The sequence below is a fragment of the Balearica regulorum genome, chromosome 14, assembly GCF_011004875.1.
Source record: "Balearica regulorum gibbericeps isolate bBalReg1 chromosome 14, bBalReg1.pri, whole genome shotgun sequence".
Lineage (NCBI taxonomy): Eukaryota > Metazoa > Chordata > Aves > Gruiformes > Gruidae > Balearica > Balearica regulorum.
Window position 1 is genome coordinate 12,965,409 of NC_046197.1, and position 22,441 is coordinate 12,987,849.

The following is a 22,441-nucleotide window of genomic DNA, read 5'->3' on the forward strand; positions in this document are numbered from 1 at the left end:
TAAGGATGGCCATACCTGTCAGCTATCAAAGTGGAATCTATCTCAACGTATTTTGTTTCAATAAAGTTTATTTTTTAAGGCCGTTATACTACAATCTCACCTTATCTTCAAATGTGATCCAGGTGGATCTGATTTTGAACAGGCACACAAAATCACAATCCGCTTTGGCACAATTTCATGGATTTCAGAGAGCGCCCTTGAGCCCTTTGGCACTTGTCAGGATTTGCATGTGCTCGTTATTGTTCTCTAAACCATCACCCAGTTCTGTCATGATATTTTTCTACACTGTCCATATGCAGGCACCCATTCCCCAAGGTGTTCAACCAGTGCAATAGAAAGGAGCTGGAGAAGTATCTGCAGTCTGGTGGAGGGATGTGTCTCTCCAATATGCCGGATACTAAAAAAATGTATGGTGGGAAGAAATGTGGAAATGGCTACTTGGAAGAGGGGGAGGAGTGTGACTGTGGAGAAGTGGAGGTAAAAATTGTTCAGATCCAACCATTTGGGGTTTAGTGGGACGCAATGATTTTATGATGTATTTTGCAAATACAGTTATGAGATATGTAAACAGCTTTTGTGCAAGAGGTATGCATGCCTTCCCTGTATGTAAATGTATATGCAATGCAAATCACAGTATGTAGTACAGTGCATCCCAGAACTCAGGGATGGTATGATCCATGGTTGAACAGAGGCGATAAAAACTTGCTTTATAAAAGAAAAGAAAAAGTGATCTTAGATGTTGCAGTTTCATATATAAGTTCACTTTATTACAGCTCCATTCTTCATAAGGATGGGACTTCTGTTAGCACTGCATCTCCCTTCTCCAAATCCATACTTTGACTAATAAGACAAAACGGAGCTGGAACCAGCAGCCCAGGCTCCCTAGATGTAATGAGCACAACCTACAGTATCCAGTCAGTCCGACATAGGATACAATTATGATGCAGTACAGTAATTCAGCACATGCTGGGTATCGTGAACATATTGTGGAAGGAAGGCTGTTACTTTGTTTGCATGTAATTCATCATGTATGAGAACAGATTAGTGCCAGTCTCACACCTCGGTGCTCTGGCACGTTCTTGTCTTGAACACCTGCCTTGTAAACTCCACTGCATCTCGCTGTCTTCCAGGAATGCAATAACCCCTGCTGCAACGCCAGCACCTGCTCCCTGAAGCTGGGTGCTGAATGTGCCCATGGCAGCTGCTGTCATCAGTGCAAGGTGGGAATCTCTGGGTTTTCTTAAGAGAGGAGAGGGAATAACGGTGGTGGAAGTGTGAGGCTGAAAATGAAGGGGAAAGGGGAGCAAACACAGCCAAACATGGAGTTCAGCTCCACACCTGCAAGCAACATGGTCTGATTTTTAGGTACAACAGCTACGAGTGCAATCAAACTAGTGGGGTCCTTTCTTCTAGCTGACTAGCTTAATTGACTCCTGTGATAACTTAAGATGAGCTCTGAATGCTGCTGGAATGAAGTCACACTGCCTCTCTTAAACGCTTAGGGATGGGATGAATCAGAATGAATATTTCTTTCCTTTGGCTCTAGAAGAAATCTAGACAGAGCTCTTAAAGCAAGCACTTCCTCCGGAGATTAGGCTGGATGCTACCTTTGCTCCAAACCCTCTTTTCTGGGATGCAGTTGAATTCCTTTAGCCCAGGTGCTTGCTGAAGACATGCTAGCAAAGAGGATTGTATGCATGTGACCACTATCATTTTAAATCTCAGCTTTCCTTATAGAGGCAGGTTAAAATGTGTTTCTGATTCTGGAGCCAAAGATCTCAAGCTTTGACAACAAAGTAACTCAAAAATGAATGGAGGAAAACATTTCTCTTAAGCTCATTTTTGTGTTTGCACATTGACTATGTGCTCTTACTGACCTCTCCTGAGCATGTGGAAAAGAATTTTCCAGAAATCCATCTGAACTCACCCCTTTCACAAGAGACTTGGAAAAACCACCTAGATGTAACTGTATATGCCCTTCCATTCTCCATGTCCATGGTGGATAGGACAAGAATGAACTGGGTAAACTCATACGTAAGGAAGACATAAGTTATGCATTAGCAGCAGAAATGACAGGCAAACACTGAAACAAACTTCCCAGACAGGAGGGTTTTGAGAATAGATTACACAAACATCTGTCAGAAATGGTTTAGGTAAATCAGATCCTACCCTAGGGTAGAGGAAGATGGATTGCTGTCCCACTGAGATCTGGCAGCCTTATTTTCTGTGCATGATCTCATCGCTACCTAGGGAAGGGATCCAGTCATGAATTTGATTCTACACAGCTCACCCAGTTAATGGTGTTACAGAGTCATTTGGATAACTGCTGACCTCAAAAAAGCTAAGACAAGGTGGGTGAAGAGACGCAAGATTTTTTCTTATCTACAGGGAGACATTGTGCAGACATGAAACCACAAAGGAGCCAATCAATAATTCAATTTTTTCCCTTTGTATCTTTTTAGTTGATGTCTCCGGGAACTCTCTGCAGGGAAAGATCAGGACTCTGTGACCTCCCAGAATACTGCACTGGCGAGTCACCCTTTTGCCCCCCCAACTCTTACCTAATCGATGGGGCTTCCTGCGATGGAGGAAAGGCCTATTGCTACAGTGGCATGTGTCTCACATATAAAGACCAGTGCTTGCAGCTGTGGGGGCCTGGTAAGGATACTACTTGCAGCAAAATACGTTGTCCTTTGAACAGGGAATATTGTGTGGCATTCTGCTATTATTCACCCTGGGTAAGGCAGTAGTACCTTCCATACCCGTTATCAGTGGCAAAGTCTGAGGAGCCTTCTCTCCTGCCTTGCTTGCTTGGAGGAGGCAGCAAAAATTTCCCATGCTCAAACCATCCCAGAAAAAGAACAACTGAGTGGTTGGCATGGGGTGAGATGGGCTACCAGGCTCCACAGCAGTCGGCCACATGCGTCTCTTCCATGCAGGAGCACGGCCAGCACCAGACGCCTGCTTCGAGAAGGTTAATGCCGCTGGAGACATCTATGGGAACTGTGGGAAGGACATGTATGGCAACTACAGGAAGTGTGAGATGAGGTAGAAAGCAGAGTGATAGCCAAGAGTTGCTCATTGGAGATGTTTATATATTACAAAATTATGGTCCAGTAAATAAAACTGATCCTTGTTGGACTTAGAGCCCTTATGACTGAAGCTTTAAGTTTACCATTTTCTCTGCCTTTTGCACTTTAAAACATCTAACTGATACTTTTTCAAAGCAACAGAAGAGCGGATTTTCAATTCTGTAAGCTAAAATGTAGCTTTTTAACTGAGACAAAACTTTCTTAGTCTTATCTGTGATTTTGTTGAGGCTGGCCTACCCATGGGGTCAGTGAAATGGTACCATCAGTACCCATCAAACACTGTTGCTTGGGCTAGCTCCTGGGAGGTGCTTGCTTTTTTGTCGTTGAACAATGACTCAATACTGCTGCTTTAATTTACCTGTAGAGCTTATGCCTGAAAAACATTCAGCAAGCCAGAAATAATCACTTTAGCCTTTCCTTTGAAATCAGAGATGCTAAATGTGGGAAGATCCAGTGCCAGAGTTCTGCTTCCAAACCCCTGCAGTCTAATGCGGTGGCCATAGACACAACTATCCGCACACAGAGGACACAGCTGAGGTGCCGAGGGACCCATGTGTACAGATCTGAGAGTGAAGAAAAGGAGATGCTGGATCCTGGCTTGGTGTTGACGGGAACAAAATGTGGGAGCCATCATGTAGGTACAGCCCTGCCTGTAATGGCTTGGGGGAGGTTCAGGGTATCACTTTTCCATCTGGAAAGTGCTTTGTCGTTATCAAGCCATTCATTTCTATGTCTAATACCTTTGTAGGGGATTTTTGTGTTTGTTAGAAAAATAATTTCTTACAGGCTTCTGAGAAGCAATGGAAGAATACACACCAAAGGCCATGCCTTAAGTTTTTTGCCAGGTGAAGGCCAGGGCCAGAGCTAAATTTGGGATTCACTAGTTGGTTGAGGTTGTCTTGCGTAGAGATGAGACACACAATTAGAAATCAAGACATATGAGAGCTCCTTCAGAGACTTGCCACATGGGCTTGGGCCAAGCTATCAACTTCTGAGCTCCCACTCCTCCCTCTGATGCGTGTTAGCTGGGATTTAGGGTAGTGGTTAAATGTTTGCTTGGGAATCAGGTTAACTTCATGGCCTGTTGTTCTACCCAAGGTATTACTTGTATTGTCAAGGTGTCTGGGACCTTGCAAGTCACAAAATAATGCAAGGCAGTAATGTGGTACATAACCCAAATAGCTAACGCTGAGTTTTTGGATCCTTTCTCTGCAGGTTTGCTTTGAGGGACGCTGCCAGAACACATCCATCATCTTTGATTCTGAAAGCTGTAGCAAGAAGTGCCATGGGCATGGAGTAGGTGTCTTCCTTTTCATCTCCATTTCAGACTGAAGCAGGATGGGCTGCCATTCATCTGTGGATGGTTGTTCAGTTCAGTTCTGATACTACGCTTAGGTTCACTCTGGATTTCTGGTTAGTGGCACTTCAGATGAAGACTGCTTTCTTGTCTTTTGGAGAAAGGGAGAATTTCTGAGGAAATAAAAGGCACTTCCACTTCCTGAAAAGAAAATGATTCCAGGCACTTAACTCCCTATTTGTGCCAATAAGAGTTTCTTCTGTAGCATTTTATCCAGCAAGGGCTTAATTTTTTTTTAGCTTGCAGATTCTTTAGGAGCTGGCACTAAAGTCTCTGAGTCTTCCTGCTCTAGGTCTGCAATAACAACAAGAACTGCCACTGCAACCAGGGGTGGGCCCCCCCGTTTTGCAGCAAGCAGGGGAGGGGAGGAAGCTTGGACAGTGGTCCCCCCATGCCTGAAGGTGAGTGGGATCATCTTAACTATGGTGGCACTTTGGAAGTGCTTGAGTTAGATTGGGAGCAGAAAGTTTTCCATTTAACTAACTCTATGTTCTTGCCCTCAGGACCTTCAGCGGTCACGATAACTCTCGCAATCCTGGCTCCCATTCTCCTTCTCATTGTAATCATGTTTTTATTCTATTATCTGAAATGCTGGAATAAATTTGCCATCTGTTCTCTAAAGAAGACCCCGCAGTTCAGGTAAATTGTCAGCGCTCTGCCTTGTCTGCTTGCATCCATCCCCTTTTGGTGTTAGGACAGAAGAGAAATTGTAAAGGCTGTGAGGAATATAACCAAATTGGTTTGTTGGTATAGTCAGTATTTGCTTCTCATTTTTTGACTTAATGGAGAATGCAGCAAAGAAAAAGGAGAAAATGTATAAAGGAAATAACACTCTTTTCCTTTTCTCATTGTCAGTGATACCTCTGGAAGCGGGCATGCAAACCCTGCCTTCAAGTTGAAAACCCCCCAGGAGCAGAGGAAGGTAGGGGCGAGGTCACCTTCCACCTCCCCGGGGAGAGATGCAGCTGCCCTGAGATGTGGGATGTGGTTCCCTCACGCTGCAGTTAGGGTGTGGATTTATCAAAGGATGGGAAAACCAGACAGACATCCCCTCTAGCTGAAAGTCAGTGGGAGCTGAATCTAGCATCTACTTCTAGCCATTTCCTTAAAGGTAGGAGCTGAGATTTGACCAGGCCTGTGTGGCCACTTGTCTCTCCTGATAGCTCCTCTTCTGTCACATCCTCCTCCCAAAACTGCAGAAATCACAAACACTGAATTTATTGGCAAGTGTCACTTATAACAATAATCATAGAATCACAGAATGGTTTGGGTTGGAAGGGACCTTAAAGATCATCTAGTTCCAACCCCCCCTGCCATGAGCAGGGACACCCTCCCCTAGACCACATTCCCCAAAGCCTCATCCAACCTGGTCTTAAACACTTCCAATAATGCCGGAGTTATTCTGTTCTCTTGATTCCCATTTCTGCCTCGTGATCCCAAATTGTCCCAGTCTATCTAGTCAATGCCTACTAGACATATACAACGCATACTGGTGTTGGAGGCAATATTTTCTACTATGTGGCTCGTAGACCTCATGTAGATCCTCAAAAGTATAGCAGAGAGTAAAAAGGTGGTTTGAAGTGGAAATACCTAACTTCAGTGATTTGTGGGTCTTCTGCACAGGTGATTGGCTTCCCTGAAGTCCCATCAAAACCTCCTCCTCAGCAAGCTCCAGGACTCCGAATAAACACACAGCAGCCGTCCACCTTCTCCACTGGCTACAGCAGCGGCGTGGGGCAGCCCACTGGGCCAGTGCAGCCAGCACCTGCAAAGGACATTCCCCGGCGGACACCCCCGAGCAGGCCAGCGCCTCCTGCTCCCAAACCACCCCCCTCTCAGGTACGGAGTCACGCCATCCTCCTGCAGATGTGGTTTGATGGGGAGGTGTGTTCTCAGTGAGGCTGGTGAAGCCTCTGTAACGCTGGTGGGGCTGTAGGAGTTACTGTGGTCATTGGTCCATGCTCCATCTCGCCGTGGGACAATTAACACCTTGCTTTGTAGTGTAGCTGACAATGACCATGCTGGACGCTAGCATGCACAATTACTGTTCATTCAGGTCTCCCAATACCTCTGGCCTGGACCTAGAGTCAGGTAGCTTGGATCACAAAGCAGCACTCACTTTACCAAGATTACCTAAATATTTTTTAGCTGCAAATCAAATAGATAATTTGCCAGGAAAAAAAGGACTGTACAGATTTTTCCCTAAGCAAGCCCAGCATAGCTCTCCTTACCATTTGCATGTATTTATTTCCTGGAAACAAGCCCTTCTGAGATTACCAGCCAGTGATAAGTCTGAGGTTCTGCATACAGGATCTCCATTCCTTGGGATGATCCCCCAGATTTGGCCATTCCTGGACTAAAACCTCAAGGAGTCTCAGGCAAATTTTGATGTGAAATAGAAATGGGATAATTCCTATGCAATATGCATGGGGAACATTAGACTTAACCCAGACTGGCCCCATTTTATGTGAGCATCCTAGCCATGAGATTATTTTGAGGGTTATAAGGAAAGGGTATTGATTTATTTCTCTTGCCGGCAGTTTTGTTCTAAGCTTAGTAGAGACCCCACATTCTTATGGAAAAGATGGCAAATCACTCAGACTGATTTAAACCCATTTACCAAAATATTTCCCCACTAGCATTATTAGGTTGGGGCCAGCAAAGAAGCAAAGGGCTCAGGTATGGGGGATAGCAGGAGGCTGGGTCCCAGGCAGTCTCTCTCTGACGGATATAGAGGGAAAAAAATCCCAAAAATATGTGAATGGGATTTGTTTCTAGCTCCATTGTTCCTGTGAACAGCCGGCACTTCAGGAGGAAAGAAAACTAAAACAAAAGCAGGAAGCTGACTGTAGTCAATAAGGAATAGCTATCCTTCCCAGCTGGTTGTTGACAAGTTCCCCACAATCAACATTTGTGTTCCTCCCCCAATGCATCCAGTCTCTTTATATCAGTCAGACCTACTAGATGAGATGCTTTTCTTAGGATTTCCAAAAGAAACCTTGCTATTTCTGGGTTGGAGGAAAGCCACAAGATGTAGAAGGTACAGGGGAAGTCATTAATTTCACTGTTTGCTAGTGTCAGTGTCCTTCCTAGACGTTTGCAGTATCTGCCAGATTTGCTCTCCTGCTATTCCTGAAGGAGTTCTTTGGACCCCATGGTTGGTGGGATTTAGTCTGCATTGTCCTTCCTGCAGTCCCCAAGCAAGGTCCTTGGAGACCAATAGAACCCCAAGCATCGGCTGATACAGCCGTTGAGCATCGTATTTATGCATAGTTTCAGGAGAGTGCTGGGTTTTTGGGTGCCCTCCAAGTTGTGAGTGCAGCTGTGTTTATTAAATCAACACCTGTACGCCAGCGACTTAGCACAGAGACTGAGCAACACCAGGCAGTTAGTTCTTGTGTGGGTAACCTCTCCCCAGGGGCATGCTTTACACTGAAATTCGTTAGATGAATGGAAAATACAGTGCTCTGAGTATCCTATTAGGGACAGCTGTGTGCACAAACAAAGTAATAACTGATTGTAGGTGGGTGCAGGGCTGCGTGTGTGTGTGTACGGGCCCACGTATATACGTGTATATAGGGTTTACAGGCATTGTATGGGCAATCATATAGTGAGTGTATGCGTGTGAAACTTGCTTCCAACCTTAAATGCATCAATAATGCGGCTAATTCAAAGGCTCTGGAATGTAGCTTTCCTATTACTTGCAAAATTCAAGGCTTAAAACTTCCAGATCCTCTAGTAGCCAGAATATGACATGCTTTCAGCCTGCAGCTCCGTTTAGGAGGCAGAGCAAGGTAGCCCTGTTACCCTGTTTGGGTGCCCTCCGTTTGAAGCCAGCTGTCCAGCAGCCTAAGGCCATCCAGCCTTAGTGAAACTTGATAGGTGAAAAGCTCATACATGTTGAAACCCACTAATCACCTGCATAATGTGATAAGCAATAGCAGCAGCCACCTGTGCTCCCTCCTTGCTTCAGAGAGGGAGAGGTCTTTTCAGGCATGGCTTTGCGTGTATCCCTTCAGTCCTTTGTCTCAGGTAGGGATGCTACAGGCTGAGTTGTGATGGGGACTCCTGCCCAGTCTGTAAGGTTTCTCCTGTTTTTCATCCTGCAGCCAGTAGATTGTAATATCCCTGGGGCTAACTCCAAACCAGACATTGAGGTGTGCAGCTGCATACCCAATCCACTGGCCCAGACTTACAAAAAATTAAAAATATTATCTCTGTTTTCAGGCCAGGCATCTCTCCAGGCTGAGAATTCAAAACTGTTTCTTTCTCACATAGGATATTTCTAGGCCCCGGCCACCCCAAAGAGCTTTGCCAGCTAATCCCATCCCAGCCAGACCCAGAGCCTGGCCAGGGAACAGCCCGGCCATCTCGCTGCCTCCTGCACACCCCAGAACCCCAGGACGACTCCAGCCCGTGGCAGAGGTAGGTTCTGAGAGCGGTGATGGGAAGCACAACAGCATCCCCTCACCATGTGGGAATAAAACTACTCTGCAGTGAGTAACCTTGCTATCATACAGCAAAACACCTTCACGCACAGCCCCGATGGGTGGAAACAGAAAGGCTGTTGGGTTGGTTGCCTTTATTGCAGAGGCCTCTGTTTTTACCTGTTCCTTATTAAGCATTTACTGGGTTAAGCAAAACAGTTAATTCAGTCGTCCACATCCCTGAGCACTTCCTCAGATAAAACATTTTTGTGAGTGGGGCTGAGCAATGAGGGTGTGTGTGACCCAGAGCGGTTAATGAAGAGCAGCAAAACAGGAAGATGCACACAAGACTTGAGGACCCCAGTAAGGAACAGACACTCTCAAGCCACAGCTAAGGAGATGCTTTCTCTGCAGGGAGTGTTTCCCAAAATTGTCCTTAATAAGGACCATTAGGGTCCATTAAGGGGCTTTGAGTCACTGAGTTCAGCTCCCTGCAAGCTGGACCCCTTAATACAAAACAGCTCCACTCCACACACCACAGATGTTGTCTCCAGCCAACAACATCCTTGACGCCAGCTGTGAAAAGTGGAAAAAACTGCATGAATTTCATTGTGATCCTGGTGGAAGAGTTTCCTACGTGATGCATTAGGGTGTGAATACATGTGAATGGAGACTGGCTTCGCCTGGCCTGCTGTAATGTCAGCTTCAGGAGAGGGAGCAGGCAGAGTTGTTCTTTCATCAGTGCTCACGCCTCTTTTCTCCATTTTCCATCTTACCCAGAATGGTATCGGGACGGCGGGAGCAGTGAATGTCATGAAAATGGGACAGCCAGGCTCCCATGGGCACTCATGAAGGAGTCTGTTCCTGTCTGGCTCTGACCTTCACAGGGGACCGGATGGCCTTCATCACCCAAAAACCCATTCACGCCACAGACAGTGTCTGGGTTCCTCTCCTCTAGCCTCACCCGGTTCCTCTGTGATTCAACAAGCTGCAGTCAGGCTTGGCAGGAGTGCCCCCAGGAACTGCACCGGTACATGCCAAGCTGAATTCAACCCTCTCTGCTGATAGCTTTTTCTATATAGGGATGACTTGTTTATACGGTATTTATACATTATTGTGCAATATCCAATGCAGGGATGGGGTGATGGGCATTTCACGTATTTTTAATCAGTTATTTAAGTGTTACCAGGGAGAACAAGCTGTGAGTGCAGGTGCTGGCCCTGATGGGCCTTCATGTAAGACCCAGCCCTGTTGGCTTCCTCAGCCCATCCACGCAGCTGCAGGAGCATACGGTGGTGCTATACAGAAACCGCTGCCTCTTGGGAGAGCAGAAGGCAGCTGTTGATAATTTTCTTCAGCTTATTCTCAGTTTACAGTGGGTGGCAAGTGGGGCTACAACAGGGAGCAAACTATGGAAATATTCCTGGTTAAAGTAATTTGTGGGTCACTGTGGATTTTGATTAGCTTTAATAGAACAGTTAAATTATTTTCCCCATGTAACCATCTTAGGCAGGAGCACTGCAACCTGTCTGTCCTCCAGCACTCACTTGTCTTGCCTCAGTGCCGTTACACCCAACAGCATCCCCAGCGTGGCCCGTGTGCTCTCATCTGTGTCATTGGGACACAGTCAAGGTACGACAGGGAAACTCTCTGGCCAGGATACAGAGCAAATGGCCAGAAGGAAGCACAGAAAAAAACAGTGCTGAAACCTCCTCTCCAACATGCGGTACTGTGGATCAGTAGATACTTTTGCACGTGTCTCCTCAGGCTTCAGTCTGTGCTGAGCAGTAATTCAGCATGGCTGGCTGCTCCCCACACCAGTGAGAAACCTATCTTAAAATTGCCCAGGTGGTAAAACAGCAGAAATATTAGTGCAACACATGGTGCTTTCATAGGGCAGCTCATTTACTCCAGGTTTTTTCTCCAGGATGTGGATGGAGAGAGCTGTCTGTGTGCACTTTAAGCAGCTGATGGTTCTGACCCTGAGAACCATCCCTTACGAATTTTTCTTTTCTCCTAAAGCTTTGGGCTTTTGTACATTTTTCTCAGGATTTTAAATTAAGACCTTTTGTTATGCTAAATTTTATTCCCCCCCCCCCACCCCGAAATGATTCCCTATGAGAACACAGGGAATTCTGGAGCTATGGTTACAACAGTTCTGTTGTGTTTCATTTGTTATGGACAAATCCTCAAAGAGTGTGATTGCTGCTGTACATGTGAGAAACTGTATTATTGGCATACAGTAAAAAAAGTTTTGTTTGATGGTTCTCTTTCCCTAAGGTCTACTGATTGAAAAAAACCCCAGACAAACCCTAAGCACTCATTAAATTTGTAGTTATCTGTAGCAGTGTATCTGTAGGATGACTTAAACCACATTAATTTTTGCAACTTTACTACCTCTTTTTCCACAAGAAAACAGTACACAGGGTGTGTCTTGAATTTCTGGTTGATTATTCCTTATCTTGATAATTTTGGACCTTTTCTTACCTTCTATATGCCTGGTAAACAAACCAACTGAAAATACTTCCGTCTGAAATAAGGGAGGGCAAGTGAAAGTCATCAGCTTTCTAATCTTTGTATATCTTTTTCTATAGTTGGGGTATTTTACATATAAACAACCGTTACTCAGACAACCCCCAAATTTGTTGTTTCTTGGAGCGCAGGTAATGTGGCTCTGTAATGGCATGTTTTACTGCTCACAGGCGGAGCAGTAAGCTGGGCACATACTGTACCTACACCGTACTAGTACAGATTCAACCACGAGAACTTGATCTTATGTCTAGGCTTCACTGAAGACAGCAGCATACTTCTGCTACAACCCCCAATCTCTATCGAATGGCCACCAAAAATCACTAAAAATATTTTCACTGCATTTCACGTGAGCATGGGATCAAGCTTTTAAAAAATGCACCCGGACACACAAAGCTCAGAGAGTAACTGGATATGCCCAAACTCTAGTGGAAAAATTTATTGCTGGAATATCATAAAGTCTCCAAAAAGTAGTTTGACGTAAGTCCTTTTAAATTTTCATATGTGTGCGAGTTGAGTGAATGAGAATAGGGGAACTGCAGGAGGAATAAAAGATGGTAAAACCTGATTTTTTTTGAAAGATATGTTACATGGGAGAACGTATACCAAAATACATCTCACTTTCTCCTGTGTCCACATATTAATGGTTTACAATAATTCTCTCTGTGCATCTATGCAAATACTTGAAGAATGCAATTCATTGTGCCTTTTGCCTAATTTTAATAAATTTATCAGTTGTCATTAACAAATATTCCATCACTGTGTGCTGTTTCATTACCTCGGTTCAAATCTTCATTTTATATGTGGTATTTGTCCAGAGGTGGCAGGATAGCTGAAGGAATGGCTTTTATGAAATGCAGTTCTAGGCAGTGAGGAAAGATGAGTCTTGTTTACATCTTTTTCTAAAATAAAATGCATAAAGCATTACACCAATTAGGACGCCGAAAACGAAGCTAGAGTGAATAACGTGGATTATTTTCTGCTACCAAAGGAGGGCGCTGCTGTTTTACTCTCTGCCCCAGATGCTCTTTTGCTGTCCTCAGCTGTCCTTCCGCCTGTTTATCCTCTAGGGCTACACCGGTAAGATCCGAGAAATCATTAAAAACTTTCAGATCCACCTGCAAGGATTTTTGTTTTGTTTTGTTTTTTTCCTTAGAAAAAGCCTTTATTTCCCTTTCCACATTCAAAAAAACCCAAAAGTACTGAAATGTTATTAAAATAAGAGATTGCATATTCCTCTCCCCCCCCAATCCCAAGTTACATTTGCTCAGTGATGCTCAGACCCAGGTATAACCAGGTCAGCATCTCAGACAGCATCAGTGTGAGCCGTGGTCCAGGGATAACCCAGCCAGAGCTGCACCCGGACCGAGCCAGCTTGGCAAAGCCGGCTCAGGCTTTGCCGCTCCCTGTTCGGGATTTGCTGTGAGCAAATGGGCTCTAGTGTCCCTGTGCTATGAGACCCAGCAGCAAGATGGGAGAACCTTTTAAATGCAGTAATACCTTCCTTTTTCACCTTTCAGCTCAAAATGTTATTTCTCTCATCCCTTTGTCCTCACCACTGATACAAATCCAAGGGGGTTTTGAAGGTGAGCTGTGAGCAAGAGTCCGGGTAACATCCATACTATATTGAGAGAGATGGAGAGGGGTGAACGGGACTGCTCTGGGATAAACTGCATCCCTACAGCTCTACAGAGCAACACCCACTTATGCCTGTTTGGCTTTTAACATGCAGCTCATACCTCTCTCTGAACAACGACAAAAAAGCTTTTGGACTTAAATGATAGCAGGACAGGTCAAGGGACTCAAAGACTTGGGGGGCTCTGCAAGGTCAAGACATTTGCTAAGCAAAAAACCCAAACAAACCTTAAAATTCACAGCCACTCACTCTTTCAGGCTGAGAAGATTTTCACAGACCACAAAAAGTCTTGAAGACAGTGGCGGTGTTTCTCCTGACACAGGGTTTACCCTGCCAGAGCTTCCCAGCCTGAGTGGGGGCTGCCCCTTGCTCGGATGAGGTCTGGATCAGGCTCAATGGCTTCACCAACCACGTCAACACAGTCCGGGCAATAGCCACTAAGGGAAAAAACACAAACAAAACCTCACATAAAACTAATTAACACGGTGCTGCAGGGAAACTCCTGCACCTCACAAAAAACCAAAAGCTGAAAACAATTTCTCTGCCACGATCCTGTAAAAACACTTTATGGCTTGAGTCCTTCCACGGAGCCCAAGTGAGCGCCTATTCCAAAATTTGCCACGTTTTTCCCATATCCACCAATATTCTTGTCCCGTATTTGCCGAGCAAGTAATTTAACATGGATGAGCAGAGTCTGAATAGCAGGCGTACACCATTCAGTCCTTGTCTCCCACCTCCATTTGAGATATCAGGGTGTATTTTAGCGTTCATGCAAGCGTCTAGAAAGGAAAACAAGAAAAAAAAAGACAAAAACACTAATCAATGACTCAGTCAGGACCTGGAAATAAACACATCAATGGCCACCCAGGGAAAGGAGTGCAAGAGTAAACATTAGCCCTGCCAAGAGTAAGAGATGGGAAGGGGCCTCAGAGAAGAGCTTGTCCCAGGAGTATCATATTTCAAGAGGTTTTTCATTTTTAGTGGCTGCATGTATGATTAAACATACCCCTTGCTGCCACACCATGAGAAACAGCCAATCCAAAAGTCCAGAGAAAGACTTGGCTTGACTCTACCAAGCTTTGGGTATGACACTGTTTTATCTTCTGCTTTTCCTTTCAAAAATTGCTCGCTAGCATCTGGAATATTGACACCAACCCATTCACCCAACCTCCAGACCCTCACATATAGCGCATTAGGTGTAGATCATGAATACTTTGGGCTTATCCTCTGGGGCGATGCTGGAGTTGTCCACCTCTATGAGGATGTTCTTGTCATCCCGGGTGACTGGCGCTTGCTGTCCACTCTGGAGGACCTGTGGTAGATTCCCTAAACTGATGTCCATGTCTTTGAAGGCATGGAGTAAAAACACCCCCAAAATGATGGTGAGAAAGCCACAAACTGTCCCAATGATGTCCACTACAGTCATGGAGACCCACTCCTTGAAGAGGATGATGGAAGTTGTGATGACAATGGTGGTGAACAGCACATAGTAGATGGGAAACACCAAAGAGGTGTTGAAAATGTCTAGAGACTTATTGAGGTAGTTAATTTGTGTAGTGATGGATGCCACCAGTATGATGACTAGGATCCACGTCAACGGGTGCTGCAGCACAGGCCGGCCAGCAAAGAAGCCCTTAATGGCAATGCCCAGGCCCTTGACTGATGACACGGAGAAGGCACCGATAACGGAGCAGATGGTGAGGTAGATGAGGATGTTGCTCTGGCCATAGCGGGGTGAGAGGTAGAAGATCAAGAGGAAGCAGACAGCCAAGAGGATCGCAGCATAAGTGAGGAAACCTGGAAGAGGGAGAGAAATAACTCAAAACTGAGCCTCAGGGATGGGGGACAGAGCAGTACACACTGCGCAGCCCCAACCTCCTATGTACCTGGCTCTTTCAGCTTAGAAGACATTTCATCCAAAGTGGTGACCTCCTCATCCTCTGGGGCATGTATCACCATCACGGTGCTGCCCACGAGGCTCAGCATGCAGCCCAGCTTTCCCAGCAGGTTGAGCCTTTCTCCAAGCGAATATGAAGACAGGATGGCACTGCACAAGACAAAAAAACCCCATCAGCTGGTGCTTTAGAGTCCTTCAAAGAAGGAATAGCAGCTAAAATAAGATAACGAATGCTTTCGTATGATACAAGGACACAAATTTGGAGTAAATTTGTTGGAGTCCAGCATGTCAATACACAATCACATTATATTTACTGACAGCTGAACCTGCAGAGACTCAGGTGTGGTCTGTAAATCACAGCTCAGGTATCAGCAAGGTGAAAAAATGGTGAGTGTGTTAGCACATCTTCAGAAATGTTTTCAAGGTCTCCAGATTCACTCATGAGCTGTTGGGCATTATGAAGCCTCTAGTGCCCAAGGAAATGACTTCAAGGACCAGCGTAACAGAGAAAAAAACCCCCAACCTAACAACAAAAGAGATACATTAATTTTAACTCAATCATCAGAAGTATTAAGCCGCAGAGAAACTCTGAAGGTACTGGGGCTATAGATATATCTGCAAAAATACCTAGTTGTTGTCCATAAAAATGTGGGGCAAGACACCACTGCAGTCCCAACTGTCAGTTTGCTTATGCATTTCACAATAACAGTCCTTCTATAAAACCTTCAGTACCTGGAGTCACGTATTTTGATATGAATCTCCTTTTTAAAAATAAAAACAAAAACAGAGTTTCAGCCCTTTTGGCAACAGCCAAAAATATAAAACCACAACATCAGAGCACCTTAAAAGCCTAGAAAATAAAAGGTAAATGAAAGACAGTTTTAAAACAAACTTGATATTTTTGACCCTTGTAGATTTTTAGTACCGATCACTACAAAACCAAACCAAAACAAAACAAAAAACCCCACAACCTTGAATTGGCTAAAGAGCTGGAATAAGGAAGGAAGGAAGGAACACGGATATTTGCAATACTTTAACCTGAAGCGTATGTGGCTGCTCTCCACATGCAGCCTTTCCAGAAGGGCATGCTACTTAATTCAGTGGTTTTCAAATCATCCCCCAAAAGGACAACTGGTAGAGCATTTTTTAGAAAACACTGACACATTTTTTTCCTTTCAGCAGAATAAATCATATTAGCATCACTTCAAGTCTTTCTGTCTTACAAGACAAACAGGCAAATAAAAAAAGGCAAATTGCAAACTATAGACACATAAATCACCTTATGAGCACGCTCAGAGCCCCCAGAGGCGTGACAATAGTTGCAGGAGCAAAGGCATAGGCAGCGAAGTTGGCAGCTTCCCCTCCACCCACTAAACAAACACAAGAAAAATAAATACCAGTGAGTTACAGTACACTTTTTATGTTTTCTCTTATGGCCTTGCAAACTAGTAAATTCAAGAGTGGGTTTTATTACGGGGGTTTCATGCTGCTTCTAAACAGGGCCAGATAGTGGGTGAAAATCTCCCTGTTACAAATCAATGCAAGCAGAGAGGAATCCCTGGAGCCCCGCACCCACACGGAGAAGGGCTGGGGGTGCCAGGGCTTGGCCATGCCACAGCTGGCCCCTACTAACTCATTAACAGCCCAGCCAGGCAGCTGCAGCGTGTCTGGGTAACGAGTGAGGGGTGGGGTGGGCAGTTGTGGGAGCTCCAGCGTGGGGAGGCTGCTCCTCACCTATAAAGTGTCTCCTTGGGGCTATGGTGTCACCCTTTGGCTGAGCTGTCCTCGTTCCCTGAGTAGTTGCTTATGGGTTGTGCTGTGGCGGTCGCACAGCAGGAGCTGCAAGGGCAGAGCAAGGTGGGGGCACCTTGAGCTGCTGCAGCAGTGAGAGACAGGAAAGACTGGTCTGAAAAACTTTCTGGAGAAATCTGCTGTGCTCTGTGCAGCTATGAGTCCAGTTTGAGAAGATACTGTAATGTTGCAGCATGAAGGAAAAAAAAAAAGGATTTAAGGCTTGCTCTAAGGGAAAACAAGTTTTGCTCAAGAAAGAAGCTGCTACCAACACCTTGTTATCTCCCTTGTGCTGCAGCAGTAACCTTTCCCTGGGGCACGTATGGGAGGCTGTTTGCTGTGTGCCTGGTATGTGGGCAGGCCAGCCAGCTGCCTTATTAAAATCTGGCTTTTCATGCTTTTGATCTGGTAAAACTGAGCTAGCAAGTCCTACCAGCCCTGCAGGAGGATGGTGAGGTAGATCCCACATGGCTCGCTGCCTCTGCTCTCCTTGAGGTACCTCTGGCTGAGGATGGGGGAACTCAACAGAAAAAAGGCTTTAAGCCACCAGATGCTGAGCTTGTTCCACACCTGATTCACAGGGACAGACCCTGGAAAAGCTGCAAACCCAGGGAAACAGCTTCTACTTACTGGTTAACAAGCCAGCCCACCAGAGCCAGTCCTTTAGGTAGCCATGGCCGCCGTCTCCTGAGGAAGCAAAGCACACAGGTATGCAGGAGTTAACCCTGTTCTTTGGAGTAAGAGATGAGAAACATCCCTTTGGGGGGATAAATTGCAAGGGGAACAGTGTGACAAAGAAAACAACCTGGAAGGACAGAATACGCAGACGTGCCATCTTATGTGGAAATCAAGTTGAGTCAAGGGATTAGTGGAAGCTGGCACTTAGGGCTGGACAATGCAAACACAATGAAAGCAGTTGTTTAATCCTGGGTGGCAATGGGAATTGCACCCACTGCCCCAAAGCCACGGAGGTTGTCGGCCTGGGGTACAGCCTGCCCTGCTGCAGCATGGAGCTTGGGGCTGCCCTTCAGCCCTGGGAGCTGTGGTCATCCTTGCTGGTTCATCACTGTGCATCGGCCCCTAAACCCAGCAGCGAACACCCCTGCTGAGCTCCTGTGGACCGGTCACGTTTTGTCTTGCGTGTTCCACTTGCCAGTTTGCTATGGGGCACTCCTGGAGCAGATGGATGAGGGATGGCAGGGGCTGCTCTGTGCTGGGTGTCCCCCACCAAAGGCTGATCCCTGGGATGCTGCCACCCTCCATCCTGCCCACAAGGAGCCTGCGCTTCACCTTGCATTGCACCGGCTTGCTGTGGAGTCTTGCACGTGGGCACTAAGGTAAGGCAATGAGTTTTTCTAAACCCAGCTCAAGTGGGGGTTACAGCTGTGAAGGGGGGAAAAAAACTGGTCAGCTGCTCTGTGCAGGCACGTGGTGCCTCGGCACGTGGTGCCTCAGTTCGTGTTGCTGCGTGGTCGTGGTGAAGGCTTCCTGTGTCCTGTCCCAGAAGCTATCTGCTCCTTTTGTACGCTGCTTTGTATTGTAGGTATATCATAGGGCCTCAGCCTGAACTGCCAGAAATCCTAACGTTAACTTTATGTGGAGTAGTGATTATGTGATTGAATGTTTCTGATGAAAAATGATTCCTGGCATTGGAACAACTTGATGAAAGAAAATGTGCGTTTACATGAGGAAACATGGACATACTGTCCAGCTCTGGTCTTAACCCACAAGCTGTTAGACATAAGGAGCTTGAGCCTGCTGACACTGTGAACCCTGATCTTAGTGGGTTAGAGAAAGCTCATGTTTTTAATAGGTCTGACCTGACCAGAGCTGTCAGTAACAGCAGTGTTTGACCTGCCTTGGAGAAGAGTGATGTGCTCAGATAGCAGGGGTGAAACCCTGGGACTGAGAGATTAAAGGGTGAGATAGGGAAAGGGCAAATGAAGAGGCAGACAGGAATTTGCTAGAATTCATCCTGTTCTGGTTCCTCAAGTTCACAAATGCTCAAGTTCAAATGTTATGCTTTGGTATTGCTTAGAAATTGCTGGGTTGTTTTGGGTTTTGTTTGTTGGGGTGTTTTTGGGGGTTTTTGTGGTTGTTTTTTTTCTCAAGAACTCAATTTTGTCAGCTGTGGTCTTCTGTCCCTAATCTCTAATTGCTGGTTAAACATCCTGAAAAACAGGGAGGGGTTTGCTCTTGTTTTACTTGCTTGGCTCTGTTATGGGAGGATTTCATGGAGGAAGGAGGATGGAGACATCTTTTACAATTGAAACAATACTGGTATTTCATTGTGCAAATACAAGGTGAAAAGCAAACCCATGTGAGGTCAGCAGTTGCATGCAGCCAGCCTAATAGCAGGGGATGGAGAAAGACTTGAGACTGGACTGTGGTTCAGGTGCTGTTGGTGGCTTTGCTGCTTACCTGCTGGTTGGCTCTGGACAGTCTCTTCATCATTTCATGCCTCTGTGTCCTCATATGGGGACACAATAAAATGGGGACAGTGATACTGATTTCCTTTGTAAAATGATTTAAGAATTGTTCCTAGGCCAGTACTGGGAAGCAGTAGTACGGTAATTATAATTATTTTGTCTTGTTGTTATGCAAGTAGGTCAGCTGTCAGGTAGGACTTATACTGCTGCTAGAGCAAATGTTTGCAATACTGATGGGATGTGTCCAATTCCACAGTGCAATTCTGCTGTTGGCAGTGCTCCTCCACCATTTCCCATCCATATATACGTGCACATAAACACACGCCTCACCCTAAGAGCTTGGTGCTAGGGGAAAGTTATCTATACGTTGTTGAGCAACATGCCCCAGTAAGTATCCATTCTGAAAACCGCAAGCAGAGTTCACACAGATCGCAGGTGTGCAGTCCTGCATTAATAATGGCTCTTGCTATTGCAATTAAAGCACGTGGTTGTCTCAGTGACTTGGTGGCGAAGCTGCCGGTGTATCAATAAGAGCAAGAATGGGGTCACGGAGCTGTGCTGTTCTGCTCTGGTCTGTGGCACGGGGATGACTTGCACCTTTGTGTAAAGGGGTGCGTTTCAAAGAGCTCTGATTCTTTCTGGCCTCACCTTCCCCCCATGCAAAAATTGTGATGGGCACGTATTGTTCTTCTGGTGGGTGTGCATCTGATCACACAGTGCATGTGACTTGCTATTTGTGGTGCAAGAAAGGAGAATGCTGCTTTTGGCGGAGCCTTTCCAGTGCAGGGCTCTGTAAATTAGCTCCTCGGCTCCAGCACAGCACTGCTCGCTGAGTCTCACACACAAACATACAGAAAAGGTCTGTCTTTCCTTGCTGAGGGAAGGCTGACGTGTGCCCAGAGGTGCTCCCTTGCTGTAAGAGTCCTGAAGTTTGGATGATGGGTGTGATTCTGGGAACAGCTGGATCTCCTCCCTCCCACCTCGCACAAAAGCCTTACCTGCCCTCGTGCCTCCCTTCTCCACCAGCCGTAGCAGCCCCTTCTTCTTGAGGATGACGCTGCTTCCGATGAGGAAGCTGGAGAAGACAGCCAAGCCCAGGCCAATGTAGAATCCATAATTGCTTTCCAGCCGTGTTACCCAGAAGTTACCCAAAGTCCCATTGTCCTGGGCAGAGTCAGCTGGGTCAACATCGTTGATCACCTGGCACACGACCCGATGGGAAAGGCATGAAAGGGTGACCAGAGACCCTGTGAGACCACCATAGAGATAAAACAGCAAATTACTGATATGACTATCAACAGTGCCTCTATTGCTCTTTGGACTCATTCAGATGTCCCTCTGAACAGTTGCCTGTGCTGTCACCCAAAGATCACATACCCACCAGCTCTCAAAACCTCAGGACACCTCTTTACTGGCATGTGAAAATGGCAAGTGGCAGATTTATGGAGCGCAGTTAAAGCATCTCATCGACACTGAATGTGTCTTACCAGTCTACACACTGAACTGGAAGGCCACAAGGACCACTATAATAATGTAATTTGAATTTCCAAATATCTATTCCAGAGTCTCTCCACCAAACTCCAATTTTGTAAGTTTGAACTATGTCTTATCAACACTCAACCTTGCCGATTCAAAGGTTTTGGTGCTTTCCAGCCAACTAATCCTTGCATCTGCCAGCTTGTCTGTTGCTTACAGCTTTGGCTTTAGTGTAGAGTGACACCAGTACTTTGTCCATCTGTTCCAGCTCTGTGTACTGAGTGGTGCCCTGGGATTGCTTGTAAGACAACGGGCTTGTCCCAGACAAAAGTTTCATCTCTATGTTGTCTCTCCCGTCTAATGGTTTTATTCTACCTATTTGTAGAGTTCCTGAGTGCTCCTAAAACGTGCCAAGTCCTACCAGTGTGGAACGACTGAAAGCAGGCACGATTTTCTGCTGTGAACACCAAAAGCACTAAGCCCCTGTGTCTCTAGCCAAGGTGTGTTGCTGTGTGTGGGTGGGAAAACTGCTGAGTTTCTTCTTACCCTCACACTCCTACCACACCCAGCACATCTTTCTATTGCAGTCTTCACTCTGAGTGTAGTAAAGAACAGCCAGGTGGAGTGTCACAAAAGTTTCTTTGTAGTACAAGACTTTAATTTTCTGCCTGAACTCACATAGGATTTATGGAGCAAGTATTCGTGTCCCTGCAGGCAGGGGTATGCAATGGCTAAACTGCTCATAGTACTGCTGGCAGCCTGGGCATGGGTGCCCCCTTTTTCCTGACCCACAAGACTGGCTTAGACCTTCTGCAGCTGCACCCCATGTCCCCTGCACATGTAGCTGAGGATTAGTGACTTTCTAGATGAGTTTCCAAAGCTTCCATAATAGGTTTCTCTTCTAATAGAAAACCATCCTTGATTGTGGAACTATTTCCTGGGGAACAGGGGGACCATCCTGCCTCCTCAGCTGGGTAAAAGGCTCTGCAATGTGCTACCAGGCATGAGCACAAGGCAGTGGGATGGGGTGATTACCGACATCTTTAAAGGAAAAAAATAAATAAACTAGCTTCACTGTAAGGCTGACACAGGGCAGCACTTGCTGCTGGCGGAGCAGGCTGCCTGTGGATAAAATAAGTTTTCCCATTCCTGTATAGACATCAAAATAAAGGAAAAGAAACCCCAAACCCAGAAAAACAGAGCGGTGACAGGGAGCCTCCCCAAAGCCGGGTGCGGGATAAGGCCGGGGGGTGCAGCGGGCTCAGCCCCCGCAGCAGGGAGCCAGGGCTGCCGCCCCCCTCCCCGGGACCCTCCCGCGGGGCCGCGGCCGCCGGAGCGGGGTGGGCAGGGCAGGGCTGAGCCCCGGGGCTTGTCCCGCTCCCCCCGCGCTGCCGGGCCGGGCCGGGCCGCACCCACCGTTGCTGCAGCTGCTGTTCGTCTCCAGCGGCTCCATCGCCTTCGTCCTCCGGACGGCTCAGAGCATCCTGGCGCCGAGAGCAGAAGCCGCTGCTGGCGGGACTGGGCAGGGCTGGGCCGAGCTGCCGGCACGGCTGCCCGCCCGGCTCCTCCTCCTCCGGGACGGGGCTGGCCCGTCGCTGGGCTCGGTGCACCGGCAGCAGGTGCCCGAGCAAGCCTTGGGTTAGGTGGTGTGTGAGCCCCGGTGCAGTGGCTGAGCAGTGGGACGTTGGGTACACGCTGAGCGGGTTGTGCACGCTGCAAAGCCGTGGACTTTATACATGCAGAGAGAGTGGTGGAACCTAAATTAAAAATAAGAGAAATCCGGAACAGTGTTTGTGCTCCTGAAGAT

The 22,441-nt window shown here is 46.5% G+C and overlaps 2 protein-coding genes across 3 annotated transcripts in view; one reads left to right on the forward strand and one right to left on the reverse strand.

Annotated features, from left to right (window-relative positions):
- Positions 1 to 12,154, forward strand: part of ADAM19 (ADAM metallopeptidase domain 19) — a 33,777-nt gene extending 21,623 nt beyond the window's left edge. The window contains exons 12-23 of the mRNA XM_075766349.1: positions 300 to 477; positions 1,131 to 1,220; positions 2,463 to 2,658; positions 2,940 to 3,048; positions 3,522 to 3,726; positions 4,308 to 4,388; positions 4,742 to 4,850; positions 4,953 to 5,088; positions 5,305 to 5,371; positions 6,073 to 6,288; positions 8,728 to 8,874; positions 9,657 to 12,154. Coding sequence (XP_075622464.1) covers positions 300 to 477; positions 1,131 to 1,220; positions 2,463 to 2,658; positions 2,940 to 3,048; positions 3,522 to 3,726; positions 4,308 to 4,388; positions 4,742 to 4,850; positions 4,953 to 5,088; positions 5,305 to 5,371; positions 6,073 to 6,288; positions 8,728 to 8,874; positions 9,657 to 9,728 — 1,606 coding nt within the window. The 3' untranslated portion in view covers positions 9,729 to 12,154. The remainder of the gene's footprint in view (positions 1 to 299; positions 478 to 1,130; positions 1,221 to 2,462; positions 2,659 to 2,939; positions 3,049 to 3,521; positions 3,727 to 4,307; positions 4,389 to 4,741; positions 4,851 to 4,952; positions 5,089 to 5,304; positions 5,372 to 6,072; positions 6,289 to 8,727; positions 8,875 to 9,656) is intronic.
- On the reverse strand, positions 11,803 to 22,269 carry NIPAL4 (NIPA like domain containing 4). 2 transcript variants are annotated; one of them, XM_075766351.1, is made up of 7 exons: positions 22,051 to 22,269; positions 20,157 to 20,405; positions 17,360 to 17,416; positions 16,218 to 16,308; positions 14,928 to 15,088; positions 14,255 to 14,838; positions 11,803 to 13,820 (listed from the first exon to the last, which is right to left on the reverse strand). In XM_075766351.1, the coding sequence occupies exons 1-7, from the start codon at positions 22,085 to 22,087 to the stop codon at positions 13,809 to 13,811; spliced, it is 1,191 nt and encodes a 396-aa protein (XP_075622466.1). In that variant the 5' UTR covers positions 22,088 to 22,269; the 3' UTR covers positions 11,803 to 13,808. The 2 variants fall into 2 exon arrangements, with proteins under 2 accessions (XP_075622466.1, XP_075622465.1); XM_075766350.1 differs by lacking the exon at positions 11,803 to 13,820 and having other exon boundaries at positions 14,219 to 14,838; positions 22,051 to 22,187.
- Positions 22,270 to 22,441: the final 172 nt, after the last annotated feature.

What these genes read in the sequence shown, in the direction of transcription:
- NIPAL4 (XM_075766350.1), bottom strand. Translation starts at nt 22,087, where the DNA reads ATGGAGCCGCTGGAGACGAACAGCAGCTGCAGCAACG. An exon ending in GTGGGCTGGCTTGTTAACCA is followed by an intron (nt 16,309 to 17,359) that starts GTAAGTAGAAGC and finishes GTGTTTGTTTAG; the next exon opens with TGGGTGGAGGGGAAGCTGCC. An exon ending in TTCTAAGCTGAAAGAGCCAG is followed by an intron (nt 14,839 to 14,927) that starts GTACATAGGAGG and finishes TCCCTCTTCCAG; the next exon opens with GTTTCCTCACTTATGCTGCG.